At 42.2% G+C, this 18,408-nt stretch overlaps 2 protein-coding genes and 1 pseudogene across 9 annotated transcripts; all 3 read left to right on the top strand.

Moving 5' to 3' along the window:
• Positions 1-1,652: 1,652 nt before the first annotated feature.
• LOC110509731 (pseudouridylate synthase 1 homolog) lies at positions 1,653-5,373 on the top strand. Of its 8 annotated transcripts, XM_036967971.2 has the most exons (7): positions 2,177-2,383; positions 2,597-2,663; positions 3,176-3,402; positions 3,501-3,638; positions 3,831-3,933; positions 4,289-4,986; positions 5,193-5,373. In XM_036967971.2, exons 2-7 carry the CDS (start codon positions 2,606-2,608, stop codon positions 5,232-5,234), a joined length of 1,266 nt encoding a protein of 421 aa, XP_036823866.2. In that variant the 5' UTR covers positions 2,177-2,383; positions 2,597-2,605; the 3' UTR covers positions 5,235-5,373. The 8 variants fall into 8 exon arrangements, with proteins under 8 accessions (XP_021446475.3, XP_090082330.1, XP_036823867.2 ...); XM_021590800.3 differs by lacking the exon at positions 2,597-2,663 and having other exon boundaries at positions 1,653-2,218; XM_036967972.2 differs by lacking the exon at positions 2,597-2,663 and having other exon boundaries at positions 2,149-2,383.
• Positions 5,374-6,848: 1,475 nt separating this feature from the next.
• Positions 6,849-10,473, top strand: LOC110509337 (nucleolar complex protein 4 homolog; annotated as a pseudogene).
• A 767-nt stretch (positions 10,474-11,240) lies between these two features.
• On the top strand, positions 11,241-17,290 carry LOC110509732 (vacuolar protein sorting-associated protein 29). The gene is made up of 4 exons (XM_021590803.3): positions 11,241-11,388; positions 15,926-16,117; positions 16,244-16,479; positions 16,608-17,290. The coding sequence occupies exons 1-4, from the start codon at positions 11,386-11,388 to the stop codon at positions 16,723-16,725; spliced, it is 549 nt and encodes a 182-aa protein (XP_021446478.1). The 5' UTR covers positions 11,241-11,385; the 3' UTR covers positions 16,726-17,290.
• Positions 17,291-18,408: the final 1,118 nt, after the last annotated feature.

Here is an 18,408-nt window from a genome sequence, read left to right as displayed (position 1 = left end):
TATTGGCACCTGTTTGAACTTGTTATCAAGACCAAAGAGCTGTCAAAGGACACCAGAAACAAAATTGTAGACCTACACCAGGCTGGGAAGACTGAATCTGCAATAGGTAAGCAGCTTGGTTTGAAGAAATCAACTGTGGGAGCAATTATTAGGAAATGGAAGACATACAAGACCACTGATAATCTCCCTCGATCTGGGGCTCCACACAAGATCTCACCCCGTGGGGTCAAAATGATCACAAGAATGGTGAGCAAAAATCCCAGAACCACACGGGGGGACCTAGTGAATGACCAGCAGAGAGCTGGGACCAAAGTAACAAAGCCTACCATCAGTAACACACTACGCCGCCAGGGACTCAAATCCTGCAGTGCCAAACGTGTCCCCCTGCTTAAGCCAGTACATGTCTAGGCCCGTCTGAAGTTTGCTAGAGAGCATTTGGACGATCCAGAAGAAGATTGGGAGAATGTCACATGGTCAGATGAAACCAAAATATAACTTTTTGGTAAAAACTCAACTTGTCGTGTTTGGAGGACAAAGAATGCTGAGTTGCATCCAAAGAACGCCATACCTACTGTGAAGCATTGGGGTGGAAACATCATGCTTTGGGGCTGTTTTTCTGCAAAGGGACCAGGACGACTGATCCGTGTAAAGGAAAGAATGAATGGGGCCATGTATCGTGAGATTTTGAGTGAAAAGCTCCTTCCATCAGCAAGGGCATTGAAGATGAAACGTGGCTGGGTCTTTCAGCATGACAATGATCCCAAACATACCGCCCGGGCAACAAAGGAGTGGCTTCGTAAGAAGCATTTCAAGGTCCTGGAGTGGCCTAGCCAGTCTCCAGATCTCAACCCCATAGAAAATCTTTGGAGGGAGTTGAAAGTCCGTGTTGCCCAGCAACAGCCCCAAAACATCACTGCTCTAGAGGAGATCTGCATGGAGGAATGGGCCAAAATACCAGCAACAGTGTGTGAAAACCTTGTGAAGACTTACAGAAAACGTTTACCTCTGTCACTGCCAACAAAGGGTATATAACAAAGTATTGAGATAAACGTTTGTTATTGACCAAATGCTTATTTTCCACCATAATTTGCAAATAAATTCATTAAAAATCCTTCAATGTGATTTTCTGGATTTTTTTTCTCATTTTGTCTGTCATAGTTGAAGTGTACCTATGATGAAAATTACAGGCCTCTCATCTTTTTAAGTGGGAGAACTTGCACAATTGGTGCCTGACTAAATACTTTTTTGCCCCACTGTATATATTAGCATTTTTTTGAGGGGAGGCACAATAGACTAAAAACAGCAGGAATTCAGCTCCAATTGAATTATTTTTAAAGAAGTCCGTCCCCAAGTATTCCCACGCATAATAAAGACGTGATCATTTACAAATGTAAGCACGGTTTGAAATGATTATGTTTTAGACAAACATTATATCTGTTTGTGCTTCTTGCTGTCAATTTGCCCTCTACAAGTTATTTGTAATTATGTTCCAGACCCCTGACCAGCCGCTCAAGAAAAAAATCAGACTGCAGCTGAATCTAGTTGATGATCTCTGGTGTAAACTGTAGGGATACCCATGGTGCTGGAGGTCCGAGGTGCCCAGTGAGAGAAAGGCAGGTTGAGGTTGCTAGGATCAGAGTAGTGCAGAAGGTGTCATATGCTGAGGCAGGGAAGAGAGAAGTAGTGGAAGATGGGTCCAGGGGGAGGGATCCTAAGAGCATCCCTGTGAGTAGGCCGAAGTCAATAGAGAGTGATAGGAATAACATGTGCTTCAGTAAGTTTTAGCATTTATAGCCATGGTTGTCAATTGTACTGTAGAAATTAAGCGAAAGTCACAGAAATAGAGGTTGTGGTGGCAGCAGCAGAGAAGTACTTGGGATTGCAAGGATTTGCTGCAGAACATCTGCAAGGGGTGTTGAGTGGTTGTGTTATGTCCTCTCAATCTGGAGTAGGACTAGATAGGGTTGAATAGTGAGGTGGGTGGCGTTTTTGTTGTTGTTGAGAGGAGTAATAGATGCCAGAGCAATTTTTGTATTATCATATCAAAGAATATAATGTAGCTAGACCGTTAATGGCCCCACACACCAGTACAGTAGGTGGTGGTGTATGCAACCTAAAAGTTGGACGCGATCTGCCAAGCAAATCCCAAAGAAGAAGAAGAAGAAGAAGAAGAAGAAGAAGGAGTCCAGTTTGCCCGAAAGCCACACGAAGAAGAAAGGTCAAAGTTGATCTTGTCCATGTGTTGGTCAGCGGTAGTTAGCTAGCTACTTGTAAAAGGGGTTCATCTTGCATTTTTGTGATTGTACAAATGTCGTAACTGGATAAACTCCCGACTTTGTGCTATAAGCAAGGCGTGTATTTAACGATTGTTCGTGGATCACTCGTGAGTCTCCTGCACATGATTTGTTTAATCTTATAGCAAAAGTGTTATTGCTAGTCATGGTAGCTAGCTAGCTAACCATAGGAAATGTCTTGTGATGAAGCTAGTTTAGTTAGCTAGCTATCGTTAGTGATTCAGCTAGCTATCTCCTAATTTTGATCTTCAGAACTTTAACATTATCATAAAGCTTGTTAAATTTCTTAACATTCAATGAAGACATGAGCAATGCAGAAAATTCGAGCCTTGATAGCAAGTCCACGAGTGTCGAGTTTCAAAAGCAACGGTAAGCCCATTTAGCAAAATTAGCTGACTAGTTCGAGGGAAAGTCGATTTGAGTATGTCATCGATATTATAGTAGCTGGCGTTCTAACGTTAACTCGTGTTAAGCGGTCAAGTAATGATGACCATTTGTTGGCACCTCCTCCAGGTAACGTTAGTCCTGTAGATCTGACATTATTGGAATGATGTCACCTGTAGTGATGAACCGTATTGTATTTACATATCCATACCTTTTAGATTAGTACTGATCCACCTTCACCATAGTACCTATGGTGAAGGTTACAAGTATTGATTTCAGCCCAAGGCTGGATTTAATTTCAGAAAGTTGTTCCCTCCCGTCTGGTTATCTTCACTCCCCTAATCTGAAAATCATATCTGAGATCAAGGAATTGTATACGTGGAATAACTAGGTGTGAGTGCACACGACCCTGGTAGTGAATGAACAGGGCTGAAATGTCATAACTTGAATGAAATACATCCCTTCACTCACTGGCTATTTGTTTGTGTTTTTATCAGGTTGGCTTTACAAGTGTGCAGGGATAAGGTGGATAATGAGTGAAGAGTCAGGGAATGTGCAGAACAAGCCACTGAAACGAGTGGAGGAGGGAAGTGGCGAGTTGGGTGAGCACATCAGAAAGAAACTTAAGTCTGATGTAGAACAGACTGGCGATGAGAGGAAACACCCCAAAAGAAAAGTGGTCCTGCTTTTGGTGTATTCAGGCAAAGGTTACTACGGTATGCAGGTTGGTATTAACCCTCTTAATCTTTCCATAAATCGTAACCCATGTGTTTTTAAACAAAATTGCTACTTTCTAAATTCTTAATCTGTTTTGTGTTTCAGAGAAATGCTGGATCTTCCCAGTTCAAAACCATTGAGGATGAGCTGGTTACAGCACTGATTAAGTCTGGGTGCATCCCAGACAACCATGGAGATGATATGAAAAAAATGTCATTCCAAAGATGTGCAAGAACGGACAAGGTATGGGAGACAAACATGGAAAGGGCTTAGTTTCTGTCAGCACAAATGCGTCCCTTGAGCAAAGTAGTCTTACATACCTGTGTTTTATACCTGAAGTAATGGAATGCACGGGATAATACATGCACTGTGTGTGGCCTCAAACACAAATGGATTATTACCTTGCTTTGTGATCAGCACCATTTGTTTTGTCAGGGTGTTTCTGCAGCAGGTCAAGTGGTCTCTCTAAAACTATGGATGATTGAAGACATAAAGGAAAAGCTCAACTCCAATCTTCCACCACAGATCCGAGTGCTGGGTGAGATCGCACTGCTTCCAGTTAAAAGTGTTGGAGATAAGCCTAAACCCTTCACAAGGAAGCCCATGGTGTCAGAATTAAGAATACGTTCTTGAAGTCTAGGTGGTTGCTTTTGGGAAGTCATTGATTCCACTTTTTGTGAAAATATGTTGGACGTGGGATGACAATGGAATTGTTAATTGTCTCATGCTGTTTATTCTGTTTATTATTCTAAAAAAGTGTGTGTGTGTGTGTATATATATATATATATCTCTTTTTTTATTTAAAATATATATATTATCTAAAAAATAACTTATGTCGCTTTGGTTAACAGTGTGGTTCCACATAGTTTGTGATATTCTTTTTGTCCCTGTAGGTCTGAAACGAGTGACTGGGGGCTTCAATTCTAAAAACAGCTGTGATGCCCGCACATACTCCTACATGCTCCCCACTGTGGCCTTCGCCCCAAAAGACTATAGCACTGAGAATTCTATTGCATTCCGCCTGGAGCCAGAGACACTGCAGAGAGTAAATTGTCTGTTTGGCAGCTACAAGGGCACGCATAACTTTCACAACTTCACCTCCCAGAAGGCCGCGCGGGACCCCAGCGCCCGCCGTTACATCACAGAGATGACCTGTGGCGAGCCCTTTGTGCGTGGCGGCGCTGAGTTTGCTGAGATTACCGTGCGTGGCCAGAGCTTCATGATGCATCAAATCCGGAAAATGATTGGCCTGGTGATAGCTGTGGTGAAGGGTTATTCTGGGGATGAGGTGTTCAAGCGAAGCTGGGGTGAGGAGAAGGTGGATGTACCCAAGGCCCCTGGGCTGGGCCTGGTGCTCGAGAAGGTGCACTTTGACAGGTACAACAAGCGCTTCGGCGGGGACGGCCTCCATGAGTGCCTGGAGTGGACTGAAGAGGAGCAGGCTATCTTGGCCTTCAAGGAGGAACACATCTACCCCAGCATTGTGGAGACGGAGTGCCAGGAAGGGTCCATGGCCAGCTGGATGGCCACACTGCCCATACACGACTTTATGGCCACTGCAAAAGGCGCTCAGGATAAGGACAGGGGGCAGGTGGGTGAATCCAACAGAATAATATTTGCCAGTTCAATTGTCAGTGGTTGTTTTTTTAAGACCAACAAAATGTTCAACATTAGTAGCTTAATCATTAACTAGGAGCAGTTCACACTGAGGAGTCATAAAACTGCTGTCTTTTTGGGAGATGCCATCACCCTCTTTTTTTTCTTTTTCTTTAACCCATAAAATGTTTCAATTTTCAGGATGATGAGGATGAGGGTAATGGTTCAGATTCTGCACTTTGAAGTCTCCAGCAAGTAGAAAGACACCCTTTGCTGTATCTCTCAAGAATGAGCTTTTGTTTTGCTATGGAAATGCATTGTCAATAATGCCACTGATTTTAAATTCATACGTTTGAATAAACATTTTGTTCTTTAATTTAAACCTTTGAGTGTGAATCCTTTCCAGTGGTAATCTTTAACACATTGTATTTTGGAGGATTTGTTAGCTGGAAGCATTCATAAAACAAACACAGCTTGAGAAGACAGACAGGTCTATGATGGGATGCCATGAAATGAATTGTGGTATTTGATAACAATAATGTTAATCAATTATGTAAGTATATTTCATTACAGTACTTCTAGAATATTTGAGATACTTGGAATATGATTTGGCCATGCCCAGCACGATATACCCACCGACCGCAAGGGTGCGATATTAGAACTAAGTACGTCTATAGGATCCACAACTGAAAACGAGGACAACTTCGGAGGCGCAAGATGAGTTCGGAAGATGGTATAAAAACACCCCAAATAGAGACACATTATTATTTAGAGCAGGAAACATGCCAACGATGTGTAAGACGTTCTTGAGTATCTTCAGGTATGTAACTAAACAGAAACGTTCTATGTGGCCCATGTTAGTTGCTTTTTGAAAGCTAGTTAATCAGACCCCCATATTAATTTTGCCCTGATAGTTGCATTGGTTATTGACGATCCATATTCGATATCAATGCACATTCTTCACTTTCATCCTCAGTCAAAGAGAAGAAAGTTGTTTGTGCGATCAATGGCTGTAGTAAGCTGTTCTGCTCATCATTAGCAGTGGCGGTTCTAGACCATTTCAATTGGGGGGGCCAAGTTTTGGCCAGTTGTACTGTTAGAGGGGCCAGTTACATTAGACGTTATTGTTGTCATATTGTTTTCTTCACTGCAGGCATTAGTTATGTAAAAATGATTTCATGCTCCACATTTAGGGGGGCCACAAGGGGGTCCAAAATTGTTGTCACAGGGGCACTGACCCCCCCCCCCCCCCCCCCCCTGTATGTTGGGCAACTGCCCAAAGAAGACATAAGTACTGCACATCCACTTGTTATGTTGGAAAAGGTCAGTAATACATTATTCTGTTCTAGTTAAAAATAAGTCAATATGCTTTGATTAAATGTACAATATCCTCACCCATGAGGAAATTCTGACAGAGTAACTGTACAGTACCAGTCAAAAGTTTGGACACACCTACTCATTCAATAGTTGTTCTTTGTTTTAACTATTTTCTACATTGTAGAATAATAGTGAAGACATCAAAACTATGAAGTAACACACATGGAGTCATGTAGTAACCAAAAAAGTGTTAAATAAATCAAAACATATTTTATTTTTCTTTAATTAAAGTAGCCACCCTTTGCCTTGATGACAGCTTTGCAGACTTTTGGCATTCTCTCAACCAGCTTCACCTGGAATACTTTTCCAATAGTCTTGAAGGAGTTCCCACATATGCTGAGCACTTGTTGGCTGCTTTTCCTTCACGCTGCGGTCCACCTCATCCCAAACCATCTCAATTAGGTTGAGGCCGGGTGATTGTGAAGGCCAGGTCATTTGTTGCAGCATGCCATCACTCTCCTTCTTGGTCAAAAAGCTCCAATGCAGGAGAGTGCCCTGTGTTCACTGATAAAGTTTGCCTCCACAGAAGGGAAGTTCCCCCTCCATGACTTGGACTGGATTGAACACTACAGCTTCCCAAGGAAACTCATTCAGGTAGGGGGTTCAATGAAACACTACATGTTAGTTGCCTTGCGCGAATGTTACACCATTTAAGAGGTCATTAGGGTTCATTGGTATACCAAAGAGGCAAGTTTGAAACTGGACCCACCTGTATTTATGCCATTTAGCAGCAATGATATTATATACATAATTGTTCAGCAGACAGTCATGCGTACATACATTGTTAGTATGGGTGGCCCCAGCAGGAATTGAACACATGATTCTTGGCGTTGCAAGCGCCATGCTCTACTAACAGAGCCACACCTGAAACGTTTAGATTTTGTCCGTCTGTAGCAATCCATTGCTCTGTGAACAGGCAGTGGTGGAGTGGCTGCTCTCACAGGAGGACGATATGGCACTTCTTGTCTCCAGATTTCAGGACTACCTAGATATGGAGGATGTGCGTCACTACGTCTTGAGCTCCGTCCGCGAGAACGTGAGCAGGGTGATGGACAGAAACAAAGGGGTGAGCCCCAATAGGACTGGTGTCTGTGAGTGGAGGTTCTAAATGAGATGGTTTATCGTAGCTTGTTTAGTTGTTATCGGTTATCTATTGTAAAACATAATTTTCTCTTCCATCACCTCGGTTGACCTGTGCTCCACACCTTCGCTCAAGTGTTGGACTGTGTTGTCTCACTGATGTTGTTGGTTTAGAATGGTCTTGTCTCTTCAGGCAGTGATGCCCATTTACCAGAACAACGTTTTCACTCTACTGTCCAATGTTAACAGGCCTAGCCAGGAGTGAGAACTCACCAACTTCCTGGTTTAACAGGAAGGTCAGTCCCTTCCAGCCTGCTGTTGTGCTCTTGTACTATATATTAAAATATAACAAATCATTTTTTGTAACTTGTATGCAACAATTAGAAATTGGCCATGTTATTCCATTGTTACTGCAAGGGGCTCAAGAGTGCAAAGGTGCCATTAACTTATCAGAGTGGCAGAGATGCCGAATTCTCTGGACGCCTCTTCCCAATAGCTAAACACCTGAAGCTTCGGGGCATGTGTGGGATTCTGACATTTTTTACGTAGCTGCTGCTCCTTCCTCCCCGCGGCCATTATCGGATGTCTTTGTCTGTGTAGCCTATAAACTTCGACACGTTATAGAACAAACTTCTGTCCGTAACAGTAGGTAATTACAAATATAAGCACGACACAGACATGCAGTCTTTTTTGCGAACAATGATTAAGTTATATTATTAGCCTAAATGATGTAATGAACAGCAAAATCATTAGCATATGTCAATCTGCTATCCCCCATAGTAGAAAAGTTGACCTATTGGTCAGCTTGTCGTTCTGTGCGAGAAAGAAAAGGCCTATTCCAAACAGACTCTGGTACAGTTGTGGGATGATAGATCCCAAATTCATACAACCAGTAGGCCTAGGCTACACCCCAAAATTATTTATTCACATAAAAAGCAGAGCACAAGGCAGTAGGATACTCACAAATGTTCATTCCATAATGCAATTAACGGGAAAACACCATTGTGAGCGGTTTCATGTGACAGATGAAAATATCTAATAGAAATGTTGAAAGGAGGGAGATCTAAAGATGCAACAACGAGCATGGGTTGCTTGCTAATATGACTAGGATTATGCCTTTGGCTACTGGACAATGAAAGAAAGTTGTTGGGAGAAAAAGGCTACTTGTTTCAATAGCATATGTAAGTCTTTATAAAATAATTGCCTGCACATTTGGTTGGATTTGGGCTAGACTACTTTGGAGCATGGCGGTTACCTTCAGTCGCGCAGCCTCAGCCTTAGCCTTAACTGATTGTGTGATTTTATTGCCCCTTGATTCATTCTACAGCTAAACACGAAGACTGGAAAGCAGCCAAACTAAAAGTAAGCAAAGTCTCCTATCAATTACAAGAAACTGCATTTTTGTGTCTGGTGATAAGTATTTGTATCGCTGTAAGTGTGAATGTAATGATCATCTCTCCTTCCCATCAGGAAGACACACTGCCTTTGAGCGGTCGTGGCTTGGGTTTCTGAAGTATAAGGTCAACTATAACATATAGACCACCTTGTTCGGACTGGAGTCTGCAGCCCAGAATGACATTTTCCTTCTCATGTCTGTCTGTCGCCCCCAGTAGTTACCCAACAGCATGTACAAGAAGGTGCTGGTGATCCTCTGTGACTCCATCCTGCCCCACATAGCAATCCCACACTGACGATCGACTTCCTGGCTGCAGCCTATGATGTTGGCGAGTTGGGTTTCCATCGTCTGTTTTCATAGACTGTTCTATAGAAGACAATCTGAGTGGATGCTATGCTGTACTGAAAGAGAGTAGACCTCTCTTTCATGTTTACTCCATTAACTATTGATGACTGGCATTTCATCCTCACATTTGCTGTAAATTTGTTAACAGTCAACAACACCTTTTGTCCATTGTGTCTCATCTTTCTCTCAAAGTCACCTGCCAGTCTACTTGGTAGCAGCGTTTGCCAAGGGTCTGTCCCACCTGGCCCTGCCTGCTGCCTTGCTCATGGTACTGCCCTTCATCTACAACCTGATCCGCCTCCATCCTGCCTGCCGAGTACTCACTCACCGCCCCAGTGCAGCAGATGTTCCCATTTCACCCCATACACTCACCTGTCTGGAGATGGGAATGAATTAGATACTGATTATAATGTTGTGGTGGGTTTACATTTAGGCAAAGTCTCAAAGTCTCAAAGGGCTTTCCAATAGACAGCAGATTGTTTGTCATTTAATGTGTGTGTGCTTGAACAGAAGCCTGTGTTGACTCCTACCTGATGGAGGAGGAGGACCCCACCCAGTGCCATGCCCTGGAAAGCAGCCTGTGAGCTACAGGTATGTAGGGATATCCAGAGAAACACACATGATCCATAGAGATGAACACAATGAAATCTCACTCATTGCTCTTAACTTTTTACTCTTGCTTTCCTACTGAGTATAGACTCTTCTGAAGCATTGCCAGCCTGATGTGGCCAAGGCTGCCATGGCGATCAACAAGCCCCTGTCACAGCAGGAGGATGACATCAGCGAGGTCCTGGATTTATCAACCTATGAGGTGAGGTGAGGTTTTATTGGTTGGTTAGGATATAATGTCTGGTGTGGATTCTTTCTTTGTTATCATTTCTTTGCATGTATATTTATATTGGTGTTTGTCACCATGTTATTGTTGGAATGTGTTTCCATGTCTGTGCACATAGCAGATGGAGCAGGACCTGAAGCAGAGCAAGACTGTGCCACTGGAGTTTGACCCTGCCATCAAGCTACTGGAGGAGTGGGGGTACTGGGCCTGCACTTCTCTCTAGAGTAGAGACAACCAGCACCAGGACATTCATACACCCAGGTCTTTGGTCCTCTCTCCAATATCCCCTTTATATTTCAGCTCCACATTTTTCTCTTGTTTTCTGTTTGGGATTCATTGTACTTCAATCATGTGTGTTTCCCGAGTGGCGCGGTGGTGGTCTAAGGCACTGCATCTCAGTGCTCGAGGCATCACTACAGACCCTGGTTCGATCCCAGGCTGTATCACAACCGGCCGTGATCGGGAGTCCCATAGGGTGGCGCACAATTGGCCCAGCGTCGTCCAGGTTTGGCCGGGGTAGGCCGTCATTGTAAATAAGAATTTGTTCTTAACTGCCATGCCTAGTTAAATAAGGGTTCAATAAAAAATATAAACCTTAGGAAACTGTGCGCTGTGTTTAATATTGAGGCTTATTGTCAGATAAGATTTACAATGTTTTGTAGATGTTGACATTGGTATGCATGTGTGCAATATCTATAACCATTTTAAGCAGAAGTCATATAAAGTTTGACAGGCAGGGAGTTGCACTTAAAAGATATATTCACAACTCTATGCACCATGTTTATAATGCATTTCAATGGGCGCATTAAGATATAAAAATAAGGCAATGAAGTTGTTCAGAAATGTCAGAAATCCACCTAGAGTTTGATCATGATTCTGTTACATTACATTACACAGTCATTAAGCGTCTTCTGTACAGGGGAGTTTTGTTAAGCGCTCAGATGCTTGGTCTCAACATCAATGCACAAAACTTGCAGTACGGTTAAGAACACATAAGGACCGCCGTGTCTTTCATATCAGTCACAAATCATTTTCAGAAAACAAAAGGTTAAATTGATACCCACTTTTACAGAGTTAGTGTACCGGAGGAGGAAGGCACCCATAGCTGTATGAATCTGTGCAAAACTGCTACAGAACGTGTATATTTTTTTATTTAAATTATTCATTCTCGCTGTTGAAAGATTAGGTCCATATCTTTCGAAAGCCGTATTGCATTAGATTAGAGTCACATGAGCGTATGTCCTACATTGGAATCCGTAGGATTGCCCGGCATTCATTGGCTGATTGCATGATCGTTGTCACTGCTTACGTCAATACGCGTAGCTGCTTCCTGAAGCTTAGCAGATCCAGCAAAATAGAAGATGGTAAGTCTGGAAAGACAGTAAATATTAGATTTCGAGGCTTATTTATGTTTCGTGAACATTACTTGTATGAAGACGTGAGCACTAGCCTTGTTACCGTAAAATCTACCTCTAGATCCCGGTAAATAAAACTTGTGAAGTCTGTTGGTCTGCTAAGTTAGCTAGCTACGATCACATGACAGTTGAAAATGTGATCTGAATAAGCATCAAAACACCGCCTGTATTCGGTTGTACTTTAAGTTTGTCATTATTTGTTCGTTTTTACAAATCGGTGTGATGAGCTTGCTCGAGTAGCTAGCTAACGTTATTTAATTTCCTTCTCAAATTGTTAGCAAGCTTTAGACAGTAGCTAACTAGTCAGAAATGCTAGCTAGCGTGTGCTTTTCAAAAACAAAATCTGGTTTAACTAACGTTACCACACCATGTGCTTTACACATCGCAGTTATCTACGAATATAAATTCAGTAATGTGAGTTTTTGTATTTGTTTGATTTGAACTTTATGGCCCTTTTTAACGTTTTGTGTCAGTGCACCAACCAAACGTTACTGCTTGGTAGGGACACTTCATCACTCACACTCTCTAGTTTGATATAACCTGCAACCCACTAACAATTAAGGCTATTTACTATTGTCACCTAGCTAACACTTCTTATTTGTTATGAATATTTCATGACTTTATTCATCCACTTTTAATTTATAATTTCAGTTTTCACTCTTGTCCCTTGTTCTTTTTTCCTTTCCAATCTTTGACCATGCTTCATGTAAATCTCTCCACGCACATCTTGCTTTCCACCCCTTTTCACCCACCATTCCCTTCCCACCCTCCCACCACTCCCTGTCTCCAATCAACCTCTGCTTGTATTCAGGCTGTTCACCGGGTAAGTGCCCTGTTCTCTGTGTTGGAGCTTGTCTTCTGCCCGTTCTGTAGTCTTGTTTTGCGGGGGTGAGATGGCTGTCATAGTAACACTCCACACCTCACTATTCTCTGCAGGTTAGGCCTATAATGATGCCCTAATAGCAAATATAGATTAATTTATTGCATTCATCCATTAACACACATAGACACTTAGAATGCTGCATTCCATTCAGGTGAGAATATTGAGCAATTCTGATTTGTATTTATTTATCAGTAACCATGTTTCCATCCACAGTTTTTATGCGAGTAACGTAGCAATGGGTCATCAAAATTGTCAAAGGTTTTAAAATAATTATAATAAATGCAATAGTTGGATAATGGGTAAAGATACTCCAAGCCGTTTTAATTGTTTTTAACCCATCAGATATTTACTGAATTATAGCACACACAATGTTTACTGGCACGGACAAATAATGAATGGCTTTCAAGGGATTGTCAGATTTCACTTTTTTATTTATAGAATGCACTGAAATATACATATTTTTTAATGGTATCAGGTAATAAAAAATGGTGTTAAAAATAAAGACAATTATTTGTGCCTCAGTTGCATAAAGACAAATACAAGTATCCATTATCCATAATAATCTCATCATGTAGGCTATCCTACCAGCACTGTATCTGTGAGCTTTTGGCAAGAGCTCTGGTGCTAAAACCAGACTAGGCACATTTGCTATTTAACACAACAGTTTTTGTGACAAAACTATCAGTATAGTTGAAAATGTGATCGTAGTCACACACTGAATTTTGTTGGAAACACACAACTGGTGGAAAAATGCGTATCATTTTCTTTATGCGGATTTTAGAATATTCACATGAAAATCTGTGCCAATTGGAAGGAAACCTAGCTAGGACCCACTTTTCCATCCTGTTTTTATGCGAGTAAAGTCATACTGTATATTAAAAGAGAAATCACAACAGCTGTGATGGAAACAGGAAGTTCCAGTACAATTTCACTAATTGGATGGAAACCAACAGTTGAAGTCGGAAGTTTACATACACTTAGGTTGGAGTCATTAAAACTCTTTTTTTCAACCACTCCACAAACTATTGTTTTGGAAAGTCGGTTAGGACATCTACTTTGTGCATGACACAAGTACGTTTTCAAACAATTGTTTACAGACATATTATTTCACTTATAATTCACTGTATCACAATTCCAGTGGGTCAGAAGTTTACATACACTAAGTTGACTGTGCCTTTAAACAGCTTAGAAAATGGCTTTAGAAACTTCTGATAGGCGAATTGACATCATTTTAGTCAATTGGAGGTGTACCTGTGGATGTATTTCAAGGCCTACCTTCAAACTCAGTGCCTCTTTGCTGGACATCATGGGGAAATCAAAGGAAATCAGCCAAGACCCCAGAAAAAATATTGTAGACATCCACAAAACTGGTTTATCCTTGGGAGCAATTTCCAAATCCCTGAAGGTACCACGTTCATCTGTACATACAATAGTACGCAAGTATGAACACCACGGGACCACGCAGCCGTCAGGAAGGAGACGCGTTCTGTCTCCTAGAGATTAACGTACTTTGGAGCGGAAAGTGCAAATCAATCCCAGAACAACAGCAAAGGACCTTGTGAAGATGCTGGAGGAAACGGGTACAAAAGTATCTATATCCACAGTAAAACGAGTCCTATATCGACATAACCTGAAAGGCCGCTCAGCAAGGAAGAAGCCACTGCTCCAAAACCGCCATAAAAAAAAAGCCAGACTACTGTTTGCAACTGCACATGGGGACAAAGATCATACTTTTTGGAGAAATGCCCTCTGGTCTGATGAAACAAAAACAGAACTGTTTGGCCATAATGACCATCGTTATGTTTGGAGGAAAAAGGGGGAGGCTTGCGAGCCGAAGAACCACATCCCAACCGTGAAGAAGGGGGGTGGCAGCATCATGTTGTGGGGGTGCTTTGCTGCAGGAGGGACTGGTGCACTTCACAAAATAGATGGCATCATGAGGCAGGAAAATTATGTGAATATATTGAAGGAACATCTCAAGACATCAGTCAGGAAGTTAAAGCTTGGTCGCAAATGGGTCTTCCAAATGGACAATGACCCCAAGCATACTTCCAAAGTTGTGTCAAACTGGCTTAAGGACAACAAAGTCAAGATATTGGAGTGGCCATCTCAAAGCCCTGACCTCAATCCAATAAAACATTTGTGGGCAGAACTGAAAAAGCTTGTGCGAGCAAGGAGGCCTACAAACCTGACTCAGTTACACCAGCTCCGTCAGGAGGAATGGGCCAAAATTCACCCAGCTTATTGTCGGAATCTTGTGGAAGGCTACCCAAAACATTTTACCCAAGTTAAACGATTTAAAGGCAATGCTACCAAATTCTAATTGAGTGTATGTAAACTTCTGATCCACTGGGAATGTGATGAAAGAAAGTAAAGCTGAATTAAATAATTCTCTACTATTATTCTGACATTTCACATTCTTAAAATAAAGTGGTGATCCTAACTGACCTACGACAGGGAATTATTACTAGTATTAAATATCAGGAATTGTGAAAAACTGAGTTGAAATGTGTTTGGCTAAGGTGTATGTAAACATCTGACTTCAACTGGAGCTATAGTCTGTGATTATGGAGTTTGGATGCACTGACCTTTTGGGCTGGTTTCATGGTGATGTAGGATGACTTTTCTGATGTCTGATTGTGGTGTGGAAAAATCAATAAACTTTTCTTGTTTGGGCGTAACAAGTGGCACAGCGGTCTGAGGCACTGCAGTGCTTGAGGTGTCATACAGACCCGGGTTCGATCCCAGGCTGTGTTACAGCTGGCCGTGACCGGGAAACTTATAAGGCGGCGCACAATTGGGCCAGCCTCGTCCGGGTTAGGAGAGGGTTTGGCCGGCCGGGATTTACTTGTCCCATAATGCTCTAGGGACTCCTTGTGGCAGGTCGGGAGACTGCAAGCTGACCTCGGTTGCCAACTGGACGGTGTTTCCTCCGACACATTGGTTCGGCTGGCTTCCAGGTTAAGTGAGCAGGGCGGCTTGGCAGGGTCATGTTTCGGAGGATGCATGGCTCTCGACCTTTGCCTTTCCCAAGTGCGTACGGGAGTTGCAGGGATGGGACAAGACTGTATCTACCAATTGGCTATCATGAAAAAGAGGTAAAAGTACCAAAAATAAACCACTTTTCTTGTTTGTCTGAAACTAGGATTATTTTGATTAGTCGCGGGTCAGACAAACTGATCCAAACGTGGGGATAGCCTTGTCCCTAAGGGGACAAGAAGCTTTAGTCCTTGACCAAATTGGCAGAACACAATCTTCTCTTCCAGCGCTAATTACGATGGAGTATTGATATACCCTACCTAAGAGAACATACAATTATAGTAAAGCAAAAAAAGTGATCATCCAACTCGATGACCAATGTTGTGTTATTTTTTTATGATGAATTGACATTCAATACAACAGACTTGTTGAAAATGTGCAAGTCACATGTTGAATTTCAATTAATTTCCTGAGTTGACTGAGCTGAAATGGTATAGATTCCAAACTTAATGTCACCCTAATTGACAGCCTACATTTCGTAAGTATGACTGAGCCCCCTCTCGTAACTGTTGCTAACATAAATACTGTTGCTAACATAACTCTCCGTCCATTGTTTGATGACAGTTGGTCCTGGTGTTAGGTGACCTGCACATCCCCCACCGATGCAATACCCTTCCAGCCAAGTTCAAGAAGCTGCTAGTGCCAGGAAAAATCCAGCACATCCTCTGTACAGGCAACCTTTGCACCAAGGAGAGCTATGACTACCTGAAGACCCTGGCTGGGGATGTACACATCGTTAGGGGAGACTTTGATGAGGTTTTTGTCTCTGCTTCCCTTCTGCTTTATTACATGATCCATTATCTTGAAACTTATATGTAAACCTTTAATGGGTTAGAACAGTGCATGAACTGTAGTGTGTTTTTGGCCTTCTCTGCCCTACAGAACCTGAACTACCCGGAGCAGAAGGTGGTGACAGTGGGTCAGTTTAAGATCGGCCTGATCCATGGGCACCAGGTGATCCCCTGGGGGGACATGGCAAGCCTGGCCCTGCTGCAGAGGCAGCTTGACGTCGACATCCTCATCTCTGGACACACGCACAAGTTCGAGGCCTTCGAAAACGAGAACAAGTTCTACATCAACCCCGGCTCAGCAACTGGAGCCTACAACGCACTGGAAAGGTAATGGAGGCATTTTTACAGATTAAGCCGTTCACATATTTATTGGGTCATTTAGCAGGTGACTTGGTAAGTTGCTAACCGCTAGCATTAATCTGAGCCTTCCTCTCTTTTGTTTGGTTTCTCCTCAGCAACATCATCCCATCCTTTGTATTGATGGACATCCAAGCATCCACAGTGGTGACATATGTCTACCAGCTCATCGGAGATGACGTGAAAGTGGAGAGGATTGAGTACAAGAAATCCTAAAACCAGGACTGAAGTAGGGGGCTCTGTTGTTCACTTAGCGTATCGTTTCATTCCTTTGTACCTGCAGCTCCAACTACGTCGCCATTAATGCTTGACTTGGGCAGGAGCTCACCAGAGCTGAGTATCTGCACCTCAAATGTTCTACTGCTTGAGCTCCTGTTCCTCTTATAGAATAATAGCGCCAAAGTATTGTGGAGCTCCTGCGCCTAAATATAAAGAGTACCAGCGCACAATGAGTACTGGAACCTATTTCAATCCAAGTCAAGCACTGGTCACCACAATGCTAATGCTGCACCATATCTGTTTGCCACTTAACTCTATAAAGAAATGTACAATATTGTTTATATTTCATCAGCATTTGCTTGTGTTCGACCCACCATCTGGTGTCTGTAGAGAATGCAATAAGATCATGAGTTTGCGTAATGTCATTAAAATAAATATTTTTAATTTTACGTATTGGGATGTAAAATGTCCTGTAAGTACATGTAACTCCATGGCCTTTATCTTCCTGTAGTGGGCCTTCTCTCACTCATTTTCCCCACAATAAAAATCCAATTTCACTTTCTTTCAGCCACTTGTTGTTATTAAATTGTAAGACTAACAGCTATAGAAAATGTCACCACATGTAAAAACACTGTGACAACAAATGAGCGTTGCATCGATAAGTTAGTGAATTAGTCATCTCCCCCATGAACAGTGATCTCATGCATTCACTCATCTCCTCTAACTCCAGGTCATCTTCCCATTGGTTGAACCCAGATGACAAAGGCACAGATGTAAACATGGCATAATTTAGGTTAGAACAAAAATTGTGCAATACTAAAGCTTCAATAAATGCCCTGAGCGCTTTCAAACATACAGTGCCTTCGGGAAAGTATTCAGACCCCTTGACTTTTTCCACATTTTGTTACGTTACAGCCTTATTCGATAATGGATTAAATTACCAAATTTCCTCAGCAATCTACACACAATACCCCATAATGACAGCAAAAAGTTATTTTTAGAAATGTAGCAAATCTATTAAAAACATACCTTATGTAAATAAGTATTCAGACCCTTTGCTATGAGACTCGAAATTGAGCTCAGGTGCATCCTGTTTCCATTGATCATCCTTGAGATGATTCTACAACTTGATTGGAGTCCACCTGTGGTAAATTGAATTGATTGGACATGATTTGGAAAGGAATACGCCTTCCTATATAAGGTCCCACAGTTGACAGTGCATTTCAGAGCAAAAAACAAACCATGAGGTCGAAGGAATTGTCCGTAGAGCTCCGAGACAGGATTGTGTCGAGGTACAGCTCAAGTCTCACAGCAAAGGGTCTGAATACTTATGTAAATAAGGTATGATGGAACTGGCTCTCATGAGGACCGCCACAGGAAAGGAAGACCAAGAGTTACCTCTGCTGCAGAGGACAAGTTCATTAGCGTTACCAGCCTCAGAAATTGCAGCCCAAATAAATGCTTCACAGAGTTCAAGTAACAGACACATCTCAACATCAACTGTTCAGAGGAGACTGTGAATCAGGCCTTCATGGTCAAATTGCTGCAAAGAAAGCACTACTAACGGACACCAATAAAAAGAAGAGACTTGCTTGGTCCAAGAAACACAAGCAATGTACATTAGATTGGTGGAAATCTGTCCTTTGGTCTTTTGAGTCCAAATTTGAGAATTGTCTTTGT

Source organism: Oncorhynchus mykiss, chromosome 29 (genome assembly GCF_057628025.1).
Source record: "Oncorhynchus mykiss isolate SJ-2025 chromosome 29, ASM5762802v1, whole genome shotgun sequence".
NCBI classification, from domain to species: domain Eukaryota; kingdom Metazoa; phylum Chordata; class Actinopteri; order Salmoniformes; family Salmonidae; genus Oncorhynchus; species Oncorhynchus mykiss.
Note: the sequence above shows the minus strand (reverse complement) of the source record. Positions and strands in the feature narration are given on the sequence as shown.

Coding starts and splice junctions, on each gene's coding strand:
- LOC110509731 (XM_090226204.1), top strand. CDS start 2,107: ATGCAACCTAAAAGTTGGACGCGATCTGCCAAGCAAATCCCAAAGAAG. Junction 3,403..3,500: donor AAGGTTACTACGGTATGCAG/GTTGGTATTAAC, acceptor TTTGTGTTTCAG/AGAAATGCTGGATCTTCCCA. Junction 3,934..4,288: donor ACCACAGATCCGAGTGCTGG/GTGAGATCGCAC, acceptor TTGTCCCTGTAG/GTCTGAAACGAGTGACTGGG.
- LOC110509732 (XM_021590803.3), top strand. Junction 16,118..16,243: donor TTAGGGGAGACTTTGATGAG/GTTTTTGTCTCT, acceptor TCTGCCCTACAG/AACCTGAACTACCCGGAGCA. Junction 16,480..16,607: donor GCCTACAACGCACTGGAAAG/GTAATGGAGGCA, acceptor GTTTCTCCTCAG/CAACATCATCCCATCCTTTG.